Source organism: Pecten maximus, chromosome 17 (genome assembly GCF_902652985.1).
Source record: "Pecten maximus chromosome 17, xPecMax1.1, whole genome shotgun sequence".
Taxonomy (NCBI): Eukaryota; Metazoa; Mollusca; class Bivalvia; order Pectinida; family Pectinidae; genus Pecten; species Pecten maximus.
Genome location: NC_047031.1, coordinates 8,807,632 through 8,826,077, shown reverse-complemented (window position 1 = coordinate 8,826,077; position 18,446 = coordinate 8,807,632). Strand labels below are relative to the sequence as shown.

General features: G+C 35.4%; 1 protein-coding gene across 6 annotated transcripts in view; it reads right to left on the bottom strand.

Moving 5' to 3' along the window:
- Positions 1-18,446, bottom strand: part of LOC117315448 (MYCBP-associated protein-like) — a 46,040-nt gene that overhangs the window by 18,642 nt on the left and 8,952 nt on the right. The window contains exons 2-5 of one of the 6 annotated variants that reach the window (XM_033869638.1): positions 16,013-16,172; positions 2,415-2,563; positions 762-868; positions 270-329 (exon numbers count right to left, since the gene is read on the bottom strand). In XM_033869638.1, the coding sequence (XP_033725529.1) occupies positions 270-329; positions 762-868; positions 2,415-2,563; positions 16,013-16,157 (461 nt within the window). In that variant the 5' untranslated portion in view covers positions 16,158-16,172. Of the gene's footprint in view, positions 1-269; positions 330-761; positions 869-2,414; positions 2,564-3,662; positions 3,817-8,018; positions 8,598-16,012; positions 16,173-18,446 lie in introns of those variants that run through there. The other 5 variants (XM_033869636.1, XM_033869637.1, XM_033869639.1 and 2 more) reach the window with 5 other exon arrangements.

Below are 18,446 nucleotides of genomic sequence, written 5' to 3'. Positions count from 1 at the left end.
TATGTTGCTCTTCCTTCAGTGACCTTGAGATATCAATACCACACCAATTCAAAACATCAGCCTGCAGATTTTGGCACAAAAATAATTTAAAACATTTGATTGTATTTGATATAAGATCAATATCAGAAAATAATTACAAAACACCTGAACTCAGTTCTAAAGTAAAATGAATTAAATCTATTTGAGGTGTGAATGATAATATTATGACAAAAAATCAAGGGAGATAACTCTTACATAATGGGAGACACTTGTAATATATATATAATTACCCTGAGACGTCCATTGGTTTAAGGGGAGCATCTGGAGGGGCGGGTCTGGCCACAGTCACACTAGAGACAAATTAATAAACAACTTTAATACATAAACTGTGTATCTATCCTTACAACCTAAATTACTAACATAAGAGCTTTATACAAATCTATGCATAATTTCAGAACATAGCTCTGCTTTATAAATATAGTAGCTTAAAATATAACTTCAGGGGCCGTGGTGGCCAAGTGGTTAAGGTGTCCGGACACTTTATCACTATAGCCCTCCACCTCTGGGTTGCGAGTTTGAATCCTTCGTGGGGCAGTTGCCAGGTACTGACCGTAGGCCAGTGGTTTTTCTCCGGGTACTCAACCGGCTTTCCTCCACCTACAAAACCTGACACGTCCTTAAATGACCCTGGCTTTTAATAGGACGTTAAACAATACCAAACCAAAGCTCTGCTATATAAATATGGCACTTAAAAATATGAGGTCAACTGTTTAAACACCTACACTTTAGGTTTAGGTTTGTTCCATTCAGAGGCTGGCTTCAGTTTCCTCACAGTGACCTTGTTGACCTTTTGAGCTCCACCTGGGGACTGTTTCTTCTGCTCATGGACCTGTAATATAAGGGGAGATAACCACAACATCATCATATAAATACTTAACTAGTACAATATACTGAACGTAATAAAGGCACATAAAGAATATCTTCTGCAGGACTTTTTCTCACTGGTTTGGGAAAGGGCCTGTTTGTCTCATTTTGGGAAGAAAATTGGTGAATTGGGAAAGATTTTTTCAGGAGTTAACTGCAACTTTTGGGAATTTGGCTGAAATATGAAATTATTGCTATTGGGAATGGCCCCAAAATGTCCAAAGAAAAAGTCCTGTTCTGATAGCTGTGTTGATCTGTAATGACGTATCTGTATATTTTCTTAACTGCCTTCACAATCTAGATTTTATCATTTAAGTCTTAAGAATATCAATTGTACTGGACTATAGTTGTCATAGTGATCACAGAAATTGTCAGGATAAAGACAGTCAAAAGTGAATTAAAGACATTCCTTGATTACAGGGTTCTGCCATCAAATATATTGAAAAACATCTATATATCACCCTAAGCTTTTCCAATCAGAATGCAAACTTTCTTCAATCCACAACATATGACCTTTTGACCTACTTTTTGACCCTGTCAGATACCTAGATTTTGTTTTATACATAAGAAACCTTGCATAACCTTGCCTTTGACCTTATACATGTATGACCTAGTAATTTCTAGATATGACCCATTATCTCTAGATATGACCTAGTTACAGTCAAACTTTGATGTTTCGAAGTTCAAGGGACTAACAGAAAAACTTCGAAACAGCGGGACTTCGAATTATTCATGGTTGACAATAGATCAATGTTTTCTTGATAATGACCATATATATGTTAACGTTACATGTCCTCAGTGTCTTCGTGTTGATCGTCGCCTGTCAGGCTCACATCGAAAAGTTTAGTTAATTTATACCTCAAACACAACAAAATAAAAATACATTTCATTATTTATACCTAAGCATTTTATTAATTAAACAAACTATGTATCGGTTACAAAACACTTATATCGCGTTTAACAGATAAAGCAAAAGAAGTAATGTTACAATGCACACTTATGTAAGCCATTAGGCTTTTCTGCTAAAGACACGTGCATTTACGTTATGTGCATATTAAATACATAATATAAATAACCCCATGATCGGGAGTGACAACACACGCTATCGTTATCCCTATTGTCAGTCAGGGCATCTAGGGGAGCAGTGTGAAATCTTGCCGCGGGGGTCACGACCAACACCTGTCCAGTGGTCAGTACAGGTAAATTTTTGTTCGAATCATGAGATGTCAATTACCTATGACATCATAGCTAACGGGCCATGAAAAAAGTTTGATACATCGAAAACTTCGATTTATAAAAATTCCAATCATGCCATAGGTTCATTAGTACCGTTATATAGTAAGGAAAATCGGGACCAAGCAAAAAGTTCGATACAGCGAGAAATTTGAATCAACGAAGTTCGAATCATCGAGGTTTTACTGTATCTCTAGATATGACCTTGTTATTTCTATAAATGACCTAGTTATTTCTATAAATGACCTAATTATTTCTATAAATGACCTAGTTTTTACCTGTTTGAGGTCCTCCTCCTTGATCTGTAGCTTCTCGATATCCTCGTTCCAGATGACATTTCGGTACGGACTCTGAGACTCTTCTTCAGCAGACGGAGTTCCGGACTTCTCAGGCGTGCCCCCTGGTTTGGTCTTACCCTTCAACTTATCTGAAAGGTCAAAGGTTAAGGATCAAATAACAGAAAACCAGATAATCCATTCTAATTGGAATCAAAGTAAACCAAATCACATCTGTCGCCTTGTGTTACCCTCCTTCTACATACAATGTACATATCCTGTACCTGACATCAAGGTCATGACCTCCACACACGTCACCTCTGACCTCCATATACATATCCTGTACCACCCTCTAAGGTCATGACCTCCACACTTCACCTCTGACCTCCATTTACATATCCTGTACCATCCTCTAAGGCCACGGCCTCCACACACTTCATCTCTTGACCAGAAATGAAGCTGGCAGGTGTTATTAATCAAAGGTGGTTCAATCAATTCCTACACATACTGAACACAAGATATCACAACTGTATCCCTATATCTTAGTCATTTTGTATCAAATGATGATTTTTATCATGTTCGTGTTCCAGAAAAGTGAAATAGTTCAAAAGCTGTCATCAGAAAAAAAAAAAAAAAAAAAAAAAAGTTACATATTGAAATGATAACTGTAGATTGACCATTGTTATAATACAGCCTTTTACGATTGAAAGTTTTGGTTTATGGACACAAGTTCACCACCCTAAAAGTGTCAACCTAAGATACAGTACTACATGTATTACACTAATTTTTATACACTCAAAGTTGGCAGATATACAACCAAATTTAAACTGATAAGTACGATGATGAATTAGTTCACCCTTACAACTTGCCTTTGAAGAATAAACTACAATACTTCCAATGAAGGCAACCCTAATTTAACACAAAAGGACTTAAGATAACACTTCAGTAATAGACCCACCTAATTCCATACTTTATCTACACTGTAAATTAATTGTGTTTGAAAACAATGTAATTTCCCAGTTTTTTTTTGGTAATGTGCTTTGCACTTTTAGTATAACAAATTATTTATTAACATGTATAGCATTTTATTCTGAGGATTGTATACAAACTACAAATTAAAAACAGATCTGTAATTCATATTCAGGCGCAGCATCTTATTATTAAAAATTCTAAATGAAAGATTTTCATCCTTAAAATTGACAGAGAATTTCAAACAATATGACTAACTAGTGCTAGAGTAAAATGACCTACGTCCACTCTGTGACGCGACGGACATTCGCCGGTCTTTATGGTGACCGTGGTGGGATTTTGACCCCTGGTGACCATGATGGTCACGATCACGACTTGGTCTCCTGTCCCGAGACTGACCAGCTTGGTCCTCCTTGCCCATTGTCCAGTTTAATTGAATTCAGATTTGACCGGTAGACAGCACAGATTTATAACACTTTAACCACATACACAAAGTTTGATGTTTTTCACAATTTTCAAATTAGAATTTAAAATTAAATTCTTTATATACATGTACTACCTTCGATGAGAATCAACAGCAGCAATTAATTGCAACACAGTGTGTAGTTGAAAAAAATCCACAAAATTGAATTGTCACATGAAAAAAATTCCTCTCAAAAATTTCCCAGAATGTATTTTTCCCTTTGTTGCAAATTTTACTCCTAGCAACCTCCAAATGAAAATCCAAAAAGTTTTTTTCTGAAAATTTTCTCTAATTCTGTTCGACAAATGATGCGACAAAACCACAGTTTTGACACTTAATTAATGCAGATGTATTCTTCATTCAGTAAGAAAAAGGTTTAACCGTCCAAAAAGTTTAACGTGAGTTCACACAGAATTAATCCCATCAAACTTATATCCAAATCCAAATGGTTGCATTGAAGTTGAGAAAAAAATCATCAATATTCTTATAAACTGCAGAGTGAAATCAGGAAATTTTAACCTCAGCAACACAGTTCTGTATATAAATACAATTAATGCATATGTTATAATGCAATTAGCTTGGACTTTTTAAAGAAAAACATTTGCACTGAATTCATTAATCAAATTGAATGTGAAAATCCAGTCTGTAATGGAATCCGAGTGTCAATATCACATCCTAATTCTGAGAAATCTAAATCCACACCACAACAGATTTCAAGTGTCAATATAAAATCCTATTTCAGAAATCTGAATCCAAATTTGTACACAGGATATGTCCGAACCTGAAGGAGAATTGTGCTGTTATTTGAGATATGGTTGAGACACGAAGCGTAATAATACGTCGAAATCGACGACAAAGATCAGAATAGACTACTATTGAGATGTGTGGTATGTGAAAGTGAATGTCTGATATTTCTACAGCTCGATTCCTCACACAATACTCCTGTGGCCAATAATAAACTCGCCCTGCATCTCATCATAACATTAGAAAAAGCTCAGTCAGCTTAACACTTCAAATACTGACAATCAACAAACACAATATCCATTTATCTTACACTTAAGCATTAAAAAAATCAATTTATATTTTCACAAAAGAATATTGGTAAGTCTATATTGAATTTATTTTTTTGTTAAAAATCTAGTGAAGTAATTTTGATAAGAAAATGTCTGGACGTGATGTTAAGTTAAGGATTGTCTGATGTCGAGTGTACAGTAATATACCTCCTCCCGTTACAAGCGATCAACAATTTATCGAATTCGGCATTATAATTGTATCTGTCAATACGAAATGAGGATTGGAGTCGCAAAAAGAAGTAATAAAGTACGGGAGATTTCAGCAAATATTGACAGAATAAATTGATATAAATTATATCCAAGTTAAGATACTAAATTAAGTACGGACCTATCTTGAATTACAATCTACCATTTCTTCAGATAAAGATACCAAAGAAAACTCTACTTAATCTTGTACCAAAAGTTAAATGAAATCTTGCGGATTCAGAATTTATCCATATTACTTTACAAATGTCTCTGTTGTGATCGATACCGTCAGCCCTAACACCGCCACACTTGGTAAGAATGAGCCAACACCCTTAGGCAGGCTTAAGCAGATAAACCAGTATAATTTTGTTCATCTTCTTTAGAGGTCAAGGTCATATGAGGATGGTTGACCATGAATGAGAGGACCATTATTAAGCCATCATGCTGAAATTCCATACAGGTGTCCACAGCATGAAATGCAGCTAGTGATGGGAATCAATTTCACTTTCAGAATCGATATTCGGAAATACATAATCATTTGATTATTGATTATAATCGGTTTTCTAAATTTAGCACAGAATTGCCCTTTTGTAGAAAATTTATGTACATCTCAAGTACATTCGTCTTAACCTTTGTTATCAATATTTTTATTACTGAATACAAACAGAGCATTTAACGGTTGTTTATATATTTAAATCTCCTTAATCACTTGAAACCGACCAATGAATATATCGATAAAATGCAAAGATACGTAGCCAAAGCTTCATGAACCCTTCAGAAATTTCCGATTAATTACCTTTCAAAAGTCATCATCGATAATCGGTTTTATTTTTTTTTTTCAATTAATTTTTGATTATTTTCAATCATCGGTCCACCACGTCACAATATACTGACGAGGAGCTGTTTTGTATGAAACTGAATCAGACCGAAGTCACAAATTCATTTTATAAAGTGATACACAACATTACGAGACTGGACATTAGGACAGGTACACATGGTGATTCATGTTTTTTTTTGTATTTTGTCCTTCATAACTTTATGAATATCTACCGTAAGCTGAAAACCTCTCTTTAATTGACTACATTATTGTACCATCACCACAGCGGGACTTCTCAATGCCTCAGAAAATACTTAATGCTAATCAATATCACCAACAGTTGTCATAACACACAGCATTAAACAGAGAAACCAAACACAGGTACATAATATTGGTTCTTAATATAAGCTCAGAGCTGGACATACTCTAACCCCCTTCCCCAACTTCAATTGAACTTGTCTATAAAAGCTACAGTAGAGATGAAAGAGGCCTAAATGTTCTCAAGAAATGAAAATGAATCGATACAATGGGTATAGAATCAATTTCATGCCCTTTACAGAGTTTTGCTTTTTACTGGAGATCTTTATTGACAGGTTTTTGCTATATACATGTAATATAAATGGAGACCTTTATTGACCGGTTTTTGCTATATACATGTAATATAAATGGAGACCTTTATTGACAGGTTTTTGCTATATACATGTAATATAAATGGAGACCTTTATTGACCGGTTTTTGCTATATACATGTAATATAAATGGAGACCTTTATTGACAGGTTTTTGCTATATACATGTAATATAAATGGAGACCTTTATTGACCGGTTTTTGCTATATACATGTAATATAAATGGAGACCTTTATTGACCGGTTTTTGCTATATACTGGTTTACTTTATTTTTTACAATACCATCTCTATCTTTTCATTCCATTTACTTTTCTTTTCAATCTTATATATATCATGATTAACGGCCATTAAATTATTAATGACCTTTTGACAGTTAAGAGACTCATGAATTTCCTTAGTCAATATGAGCAGTTTTAAAATTCCTATAAATGAAAATTATGTGAAAGAACTGAGTGGGGAAATATTAAATATTCTTGCATTATTGGTGGGGTATCTAAAAATTCAATGAGTCTCAAAGCATTAACATTACATTTCTCAGTGAATAATCAGGGAGAAAAGTGCAAATTTTTTTGCTGTACATAAATTAACAATAATTTAAATTCAAGACCATTATACTTTATGCTAGGGCAATAGTGTCAGCCAAATGGTATCTTAGCAGGGATAAATCTGTGTGTTATTTAAATTTGAAGTCATAATTCATACATATGGATATATTTTAATATTTCAAATGATTTGTATAGATTTCAACAACAAAATTGTCATGGTCCCTCCGTCAATTCAGAGATGTACAGCCATTTAATATTTGAATAGGCATCATCTATAGATCCCCGATTCGGGAAAGGAATATGAAATGGGATGCCACGGAAATGGAGGATATTCATAAATAATGCTTCAATATTATAAATTGCATGTTAGAATAGTCAGATACTTCTTTAGGACATTCAGTTATTTCTTTTGATCTTAATTTCGATTCATCAAATGTAAATTCTCTGAAATAAATCAAAACTTATTATGAAATTGTCCCTGAACCCTCTACAGAAGTACATTGTACGTGTACATGTATATAAACTTAGTGTAGCTAGCTTATAAATGAAGCTAACATAATAAACTCCAACTGCATGATTTCATGATTATCTGAAAGATTCTCAGATGTACTTATGACATTGATTAACACCACCTTATGCATTATATGTTCAAAAACTTAAAACTAAAAAACCCAGAAATCGGCTTTTTAACTCTATTACTTACCAATAATCATTGAGAGCAGTACAGTTAAATATGGTTGGGAGGAAACATATTTATCAAAGCTTTTAGTCTATATTGCCTGATGTCATATTCCTTTGCTTAATTGCAATAAATTTTATTGAAATGAAATGGAAAGTATGAGATTTTTGACACTGTTGGTGTCAGTATAGAAGTTATAATAGGTTAAAAACGAAAATTGACAATTGTACAAAAATTAATGGACATACTCGCACTTTTGCGGCGATACTCGGATCCCATTTGTCCAGTCGAAGACGTTAGTTTCCGATCAACCGTTGGCACTGTATGTTGCCGTCGAAGAGCGCTAGGTGGCGCTGAGTTATTTTTTGGTGAGCGTGAAATAGATGTTGGCGTGGAAACAACCTGCAGTGATAGTCTTCTCTTCGAAATATCCGACGCCATGACGATTATATATTTTCACAGCAATAATTCAAATTATGCAATTATAAATCCCATAAACAGTTATAATCCAAATCGAAGAAACACTTGATAATCCAACAAAAAATCTGAACTAAATCGATGATAATAACAAATATTTTCACAACAATAATTCAAATTACGTTATTAGGTATATTAAATCCCAAAAACAAATATAATCCAAATCGCACAGACACTTGATAATCCAACAAAAAAATCTTAACTAAATCGATGGATGTCCAAATCAATCGAGATATATTTCAGGCAGTATTGATCGAGTTTCTTAGATATAGACGTAAAAATCCCTTTCATCTGAAGACAAGAGCTTTAAACAGACCAAGAGAACAGCTTTATATTACAAACAGTTTAGGAACCCTGTCTGGTAAACTCAACAGGGAGCTCCAGAATAAACAGTTAAAGTCAACGTTCCACAAGGTTACGAAGGTCGCACCATAAACAAACAGGAAAAAGCGCCAATCACAGAAAAGTAAACAGAAATTTTCCATCTATTTATAACTGTTCATTCAGTTTACAGATTTAAAGATTCAAATATCATGTAATTTGATTAATCAAATCGAGACACATTCCATAGGCATAATTAAAAACGATGTACTGCAACACCATATCACTGAAATTTTATGTTGACTATTACACTGTAATTGTTTTTAGCTTAATAGAAAATAATGTAAAAAAAAAATTTTTCTTTACATGTCCATGTACATGTATATAGGTATGAATTTAACATTCTTAATTTCAATTTAATGTAGCCTGTTTTTCATTTCCTCTATTTTTATTAAGTTTATTTCTCAGTGACTTTGAAGTCAATTAAATCAAATAACCGGTAGACAAAAAAAAAAAAAAAAAATCTTCTGATCACAAATACTATACATTTGTAGTACCATATAATTAATGCCACTAGCAGGTTTTTTTTCCCCTTTTTAAAAGAATAATTTTAAAGGGGATGAATTGGTATATTTATTATATATTTTCTTTCTGAATATGTCCTTAAAGTCTTTAAAATGGTGTGATGTTCAGTTATTTTATTTACAAAATAAAAATATTGAAATTTACCTTATTCACACCCAAAAGCTTTTCCCTTTAAACAAATCTGTCTTCCAAACCTGACACAATATTCCCGCTAGACTAACTTACAATATCCTATCAGTATCTAAATTAAAAGACAACATTCCAAACATATTACACAAAGGATCACAAGATACAATTTCACCGATTATTTTCCAGTAAATTAAAATTGTGCACCAGCTAGACTGTAATTCTACACCTGGAGAGGAATGACAAACTTGTAACTTGTTAAATAGAATTGTCCAACATCCTCAACTTTAAATTGTCTGATGATCTAGAGCCACTGAAACTTCATCCACTGACTTAAAATCCACCTTGATCAACTTTCTGTTTCTATAAATAGTCTCAAGTAAGATTTCATCACTGGTCAACTTCATCCACAGATTTAAAATCCACCTTGATCAACTTTCAGTTTCTTTTATATGGAACTTGATCCACAGACTTAAAATCCACCTTGATCAACTTTCAGTTTCTATAAATAGTCTGAAGTAAGATCTCGTTATACTGAAACTTCATCCAGATTTAAAATCCACTTTGATCAACTTTCAGTTTCTATATATGGAATTTCATCCTGACTTAAAATCCACCTTGATCAACTTTCAGTTTCTATAAATAGTCTGCAGTAAGATGTAGTTACTGAAACTTCATCAACAGACTTAAAATCCAGCTAGCTGCAATCAACATTCGGTTTATATGGGTTTGGTTCATCAGTTCTTCCTGGTTGCTAAGTGACATCATCATTGTAAATACAGACAGGTATCCTTACCTATATCCATGTAACACACCTATGTTTTGAAATCCTAACAATGAATTTGTATTTCTGTCAATCAAATCCATGTACAATACCACATGAAGAAAGTCAATATCACCTGAAGACATTTATTATTTATTGATAGTGAAACTGTTTAGCCTGGCATTTCGCACGATTTGATATTTCTGTCATTAAATCTACTGTGTGAATATGAGCAGAGTATGTCATGCTTTAGGTGAAAATATTTTTCTAAATTCCAATATCTCAAATAAATATCACACATAATGATGACAGATCTGAAAAATTTATGAGAATATTATATCTATAATTACAATGTACATTTATACATGTTTTCGTGAAATTTTCATAATTGTCATAAAATGTCCTTAAAATAGATGCGAAAAATAAAACATTGCAGGGATTTGAACCTTGGGTCCGAAAAATAAAACCAAACAAGGATTTGAACCCAGGTCCCCACAGCTCTTGATGGGACAGCTGAAAATGATGTTTCATAGTTTTTCAATTAAGCCCACCATGTCTAATTGTAGATCAGAAAAAACTAAATTCTGAAATAAGCCGAGCCCTACATGTAGTTAAGGTTTATATATTGGCCCCCTGAGCTACAGGATAAACATGGCCTACTCTACTGTTAACCTGAGATTGTCAAACAAACTTAGTTAAAGATCCACAATACTGACAGTGCTCTATCAATAAAGATGTGAGGCACTTCAAAATACAAAGGCTGGTTAGCTTCACCAACCCGTTAAAACATAATTTTCACAAGATCTGATAAATTAATGATATATATCCAATGTGAAAACTGTTTAGCAGGTTAAAAAGAAAATAAGATATGAAAATATTAATTGATATTTTAATAAAAGTTTATTCTTGAAATTTTACTGTAAAATCTCAAAGCTTACAAGTCATTGTAAATTAACATCAGAAATGCATATAATTATAATTCTTTAATCAGTTTGATTCTCACAGTACATAAAGGATGTGTTCATGATAATATAAAACTCACTCATACCGTGTCATCGAACACAGTAAAATGGAAAGTCGTCAGAAAATCGGCTGTCTGACCAGGATGAAAGTTGGAAACTCAAAAAATTCTTATTTCTAAATTGAAGAGATCCAGAAATGTGAGTATCACAATTATAGAGTGGTTTTCCAAAGGAACTCTGTGCTTATTAACTTCAGTTATAGAAGTCATATACATTGTATGTTTAAAATGGACACTTATGCAGTATGTTTCTGTGATGTTTGCAGAAATATTTTGTAAATGTTAATTTTGATTGTCTGAATTAAGCTTTCCAAACTCTATGACAAAAAAAACAACAAAAAAAACCCACTTTCGTTTTGCAGCCATCTAAAAATATACACCCCAGGATATTGAGGGCAAATTAATGAAAAGTTGAATGGAGGTGTTGCAAATTAATTTTTACTACATCTTTAAGATTACAGTATCATGAAATCAACTGTTTATTTTATTAGAATTAAAATATAAACAATTTTTGAACAAAAATAGCTTAACAATTTTTATTTATCTTGTTATAGAAGGCAGGAATTTGGAAGGGTGATCAAGTCTAATGGTATAGACAACAGCCCTATTTAAAAAAAAATTAATTGTAGATCATTTTTTTTTTTTTTTTTATAAAATTTAGGTGTCATATATCACAATTACATTGTACAAGTATAATGGCTACAAAGTATAAAACGTAGTTTAATGTCAAGATAAATAATCTTAACCATAACAGAATATGAAATATTGATATTCTGAAAAAAAACTATTACAGTGTGAAGTAAATATAGGGCACCTGTCTTCCCAAACCCCAGACAGTGTTAAATTATACTATAAGGACTGACAAGCTCGGTGGCATATCAAATTATTGGACTTCTAAGAACAGGTTACTGATAAAACAATTCAAAGAATCTACATATTTCATTTGTCATTTGGTTTCTCTGCAATGAAAAAAATTTTCTTTTTATATTGTTGATCAAAACGTAAAATGTTCTTTTGTAGCAGAGAATTATTTATAGAATTAATCTATTAGTAACTTTTATATTCGTGATCAATTTTTTTTCATAGATCTCATCAGATTTTGGTGTCAGTTTTTAAATTGAGTGATCCTTTGGGAATCTGTGATATCATTCTAAAATATCAGTCTCATTATATATTCCAAAACCTGGTGTTTGACATTTTAAATGCTAATTCTAAAATACACATACAGATTTGTAAGAAAACAAACATAGTTGTTTACTTCGATCTCCTGTATAAACGAAAAGTAAACAATGAATGAATTTTTAAGTGGCATCATCTAAGCTGTATGTATAATATGTACTAATGTGTAGACCATGAAAAATTGACTTACCGCATTTGACCTTAATTGTGCTCTTACAAAAAAAAAAGGGGGGGATATAGTTGCTTAATAAAATGTTTATGATGTACAGGACCAAGTTTCCATGTAAAATCTGAGAGGACATTTTTTTTCATTTACATAGTTATTTCCTTTATGAAGCGAAAACATTCCATTGTTTGTTTTTTGTAAGGATTTTGTTACAGAACCAATGAAAGTAGAGTTTTTTCTGAGGGCGTTTTGGGGCCTTTAAAGGGCCCCATTCCAAAATGAAATTATTTCATATTTAAGCCAAATTCCCAAAATTTGCAGTTTACTCCTGAAAAAATCTTTCCCAATTCATCTATTTTCTTCCCAAAATGAGACAAAAAGGCCTCTATCCAAATCATCGAGAAAAAACTCTGTATATGTGACTTTTTGATGACTAGAAATTAGAATGTACAGACACTGTCACCTTCAGACAAATGACTAGGGCAGCATGACTGTATACAAAAGGTATAAAACATACACCAGTTATCTTCAAAATTTGATGTTGATTTCAGCGAGGCTGTTTTGTTACAGAGTTTGGTTAAAAGACTGAAAATAATATTGGCAGATCGGTGAGGTTAAGGAAGTTTTCATATGTTTCAATTAGACCACACATCCTCTTTTCCTGGAAAAAAGAGGGGGTGCATTTGTAGGGGCACTGGTGTGCCTATGAGATCAAATACAGTACAGTATATATCCAGTCATCATAGAGGAAAATTTGGTCAGATAAAACAAAATGTTTAACAAAGACAACTACCAAAAGTTACTGTAATAGTTAATAAGCCCATGCTTGGTGATCTCGATCAGGCCCCGTTTTTCGCAGTTCATTTAAAATGAGGATACAGTTGTATTTTGATTTTTTTTTTATGTTATTTAATTGTTCTGTAAGAAGACACCCCTGATGCACAGACCCATTGACCCAAGTCACAGACCCATTGACCCAAATCACAGACCCATTGACCCAAATCACAGACTCATTGACCCAAATCACAGACCCATTGACCCAAATCACAGACCCGACCCAAATCACAGACCCATTGACCCAAATCACAGACCCGACCCAAATCACAGACCCATTGACCCAAATCAGACTCATTGACCCAACTCACAGACCCATTGACCCAAATCACAGACTAATTGACCCAAATCACAGACCCATTGACTCAAATCACAGACCCATTGACCCAAATCACAAACCCATTGACCCAAATCACAAACCCATTGACCAAAATCACAGACCCATGACCCAAATCACAGACCCATTGACTCAAATCACAGACCCATTGACCCAAATCACAAACCCATTGACCCAAATCACAAACCCATTGACCAAAATCACAGACCCATTGACCCAAATCACAGACCCTGACCCAAATCACAGACCCTGACCAAAATCACAAACCCATTGACCAAAATCATAGACCCATTGACTCAAATCACAGACCCATTGACCCAAATCACAAACCCATTGACCAAAATCACAGACCCATTGACCCAAATCACAGACCCTGACCCAAATCACAGACCCATTGACCCAAATCACAGACCCTGACCCAAATCACAGACTCATTGACCCAAATCACAGACCCTGACCCAAATCACAGACCCATTGACCCAAATCACACTCATTAACCCAAATCACAGACCCATTGACTCAAATCACAGACCCATTGACTCAAATCACAGACCCATTGACTCAAATCACAGACCCATTGACTCAAATCACAGACCCATTGACCCAAATCACAAACCCATTGACCCAAATCACAAACCCATTGACCAAAATCACAGACCCATTGACCCAAATCACAGACCCTGACCCAAATCACAGACCCTGACCAAAATCACAAACCCATTGACCAAAATCATAGACCCATTGACTCAAATCACAGACCCATTGACCCAAATCACAAACCCATTGACCAAAATCACAGACCCATTGACCCAAATCACAGACCCTGACCCAAATCACAGACTCATTGACCCAAATCACACTCATTAACCCAAATCACAGACCCATTGACTCAAATCACAGACCCATTGACTCAAATCACAGACCCATTGACCCAAATCACAGACCCATTGACTCAAATCACAGACTCATTGACCCAAATCACAAACCCATTGACCCAAATCACAGACCCATTGACATAAGTCGCAGACCCATTGACCCAAATCACAGAACCATTGACCCAAATCACAGACCCACTGACCCAAATCACAGACCCATTGACCCAAATCAGACTCATTGACCCAAATCACAGACCCATTGACCCAAATCACAAACCCATTGACCCAAATCCCAAACCCATTGACCCAAATCACAGACCCATTGACCCAAATCACAGACCCATTGACTCAAATCACAGACCCTGACCCAAATCACAGACTGAGTACATTGACCCAAATCACAGACCCATTGACCCAAATCACAGACCCATTGACCCAAATCACAGACCCATTGACTCAAATCACAGACTCATTGACCCAAATCACAGACCCATTGACCCAAGTCACAGACCCATTGACCCAAATCACAGACCCATTGACCCAAATCACAAACCTTGACGCAAATCACAGACCCATTGACCCAAATCACAGACCCATTGACCCAAATCACAGACCCACTGACCTAAATTAGACCCATTGACCCAAATCACAGACTCCAACACAAATCAGACCTGACTAAAAATTACAGACCTGTCACCCAAATCAAGTCAGACCAAATCAACCTGAATCACAGACCTCATCTGAAATCACAGATCAGACTGATTACCCGTATCACACGAAATCACAGATCAGACCGATTACCCGTATCACACGAAATCACAGATCAGACCGATTACCCGTATCACACGAAATCACAGATCAGACTGATCGACCCATATCACACATCCTACCTACAAACTACAATGTATTGCTGGGTAGTTTCACTTTGATGAAGTATTGATTAATTTCAACACTAAAGGTGTCTGTGATGACGGACATGCCTTAGTGTAAAAACTAGTCAACACTTAATCTATTAAAGCGGAACTATACACAACAGGATGTTGATATGGTCATCTCAACCTTAAGAAATGTGAAATGTATCAGAGTGTATATTATCAAATTGACAAGTCTTTGGGGCTACACTATAATAACAATAAAATGGTAAATAGAGTACAAATCAAGGATATATCACTCTAGGCATTTTTCACTACTTTTTAAGGGTAGTTTCCCCTCAGGATTTGTTTTTCATTTTCCCTTCAGGTTTCTGTTAAATTCACTGAAATACTGTATTTTCCCTAATATTTATTACAGTTATATCCAAAAATCTTCAGATTGCTTTCCTAATTAATGATTTCCTGCAGGACTTCACTTAAGGTAATTTTAAGGTAAAAAACTGTAACTATGATTTTTCAAATTTCCCCTTTTCAGAACTGATTTTCCCCTTTTGTCCAAGGGTATATATATAGTTTCCCCTAAATTCTAGATTAATACCTGCAAGTTGATTGAGCTGTGTTTTACTGTATAACTACCTCCATCAGATATACCTATGGTACTCTATAAATTTTGGTAGACATCTTACCCAGAATGATAGAGTTGGCGGACATTTTGCCCCTGTTGTCGCCCCGCTTGTCACCATCCTTACTCGAGCCCCCTGCTGATCCCGGAGCTTGCTGACTCGTGGCAGCTTTCTTCAGCAGAGTAGCTGCCTTTCCGATCCCCGCCATTATAAACACTCAATTCTGAGAGCAAATTTAACACACTTACTCACAATTACACTCTATGTAAAAGTCTTATAACTTGACTTAATCCAAAAATTTAACTATATATAATTTTAAAAAATTCTTTTTTATGACTCAAGCAGACAAGGCGGCTTTCATTTAGGTTGACAGAGTTTAGAATGTAAATATTTTTATTTCTCAACATGATCGTTACAGGACTAAAAGCATTAAAGTAAATGTTCTACCATAAATATCAACAGTTTAAAAATAAGTTAGTACTATTTACTAATACTGCTTTAATTTGAAAACAAGAGGCCCAGAGGGCCTGTATCGCTCACCTGGTTTCATGAGAAATGAAACAAGAATGATGCTTAAGTATATTTGTCGCTGGTATTGCTATGTCAATATATATCATAAGCATTTTATATGGGTACATGTACATTGGTTTTATTTTAATACTAAAAATGCCAAAAGGTGCATTAATCCATGAAATGAAATTGAGTTTTGGCGCGACCCCATAGGGATGCTACCACACAAATGTGAGTGATATCCATTGCTTAGTTTCAGAGAAGATCTTGTTTAGACCAATTGGCCCCTTTTGACCCTGCCCTCTGCCCCCTGGGGGTCAGCTCCTTCCTTTATACAATTTTGAATCCCTACCCCAATAGGATGCTAAAAGTCAAATACTGTATGAGCTGTTTCAGAGAAGTTGTTCATATCAATTTAGTCAAATTGACCCCTTTTGGCCCAGCCCCTCAGCCTCCAGGGGGTCGGCCCCATCATTTGTACAATTTTGAATCCTTAACCCAAGGGAATGCTACCAGTCACATATTAAAGATATCCATTGCTTAGTTTCAGAGAAAAAGTTGTTTATATCAATTCTGCCAAAATAACCCCTTTTGGCCCCGCCTCTTAGGTCCCCTGGGGTCAGCCCTGTCATTTGTACAATTTTGAATCCCTACCCTAGGGGGTTGCTACCAGGCAAATAAATTATTGAGTGATATCCATTGCTTAGTTTCAGAGAAAAAGTTGTTTATATCAATTTAGCTGAATTGACCCCTTTTGGTCCCGCCCCTCAGCCCCCAGGGAGGTAGACCCCACCATTTGTACAATTTTGAATCCCTACCCCTAAGGGATTCTCACAGTCAAAATTGAGCAATTTATATTGCTTAGTTTCAGAGGAGAAGTTGTTTATATCAATTTAGCTGAATTGACCCCTTTTGGTCCCGCCCCTCAGCCCCCAGAGAGGTAGACCCCACCATTTGTACAGTTTTGAATCCCTACCCCAAAGGGATTCTCACAGTCAAAATTGAGCAATTTATATTGCTTAGTTTCAGAGGAGAAGTTGTTCATATCAATATAGCCCAATTGACCACATTTGGCCCCGCTCTTCAGGCCCCTGGGGGTCAGCCCCATCATTTGTACCATTTTGAATCCCCACCCCAAAGTAATGCTACCAGGCAAATATGAGCGATATCCATTGCTTAGTTTCAGAGAAGAAGTCGGTATTATCAATATAGCTATATTGACTCATTTTGGCCCTGCCCCTCAGGCCCCTAGGGGTCAGCCCTGTCATTTGTACAATTTTGAATCCCTACCCTAGGGGGTTGCTACCAGGAAAATATGAGTGATATCCATTGCTTAGCTTCAGAGAAGAAGTTGTTTATATCAATTTAGCCGAATTGACCCCTTTTGGTCCCGCCCCTCAGCCCCCAGGGATGTAGACCCCACCATTTTTACAATTTTGAATCCCTACCCCAAAGGGATTCTCACAGTCAAAATTGAGCAATATATATTGCTTAGTTTCAGAGGAGAAGTTGCTCATATCAATTTAGCCAAATTGACCCCTCTTGGCCCCGCCCCTCAGGCCCCCCGGGGGTCAGCCACACCATTTGTACAATTTTGAATCCCCACCCCATAGTGCTACCAGGCAAATATGAGCAATTATCCTTGCTCGGTTTCAGAGAAGAAGTTGTTTATATCAATATAGCCCAATTGACCACATTTGGCCCCGCCCCTTCAGGCCCCTGGGGGTCAGCCCCATCATTAGTACAATTTTGAATCCCCACCCAAAAGTAATGCTACCAGGCAAATATGAGCGATATCCATAGCTCGGTTTCAGAGAAGAAGTCGGTATTATCAATATAGCTATATTGACTCATTTTGGCCCCGCCCTTCAGGCCCCTAGGGAGTCAGTCCCATCATTTGTACAATTTTGAATCCCCACCCCAAAGTGATACTACCAGGCAAATATGAGTGATATCCATTGCTCGGTTCCAGAGAAGAAGTCGTTAA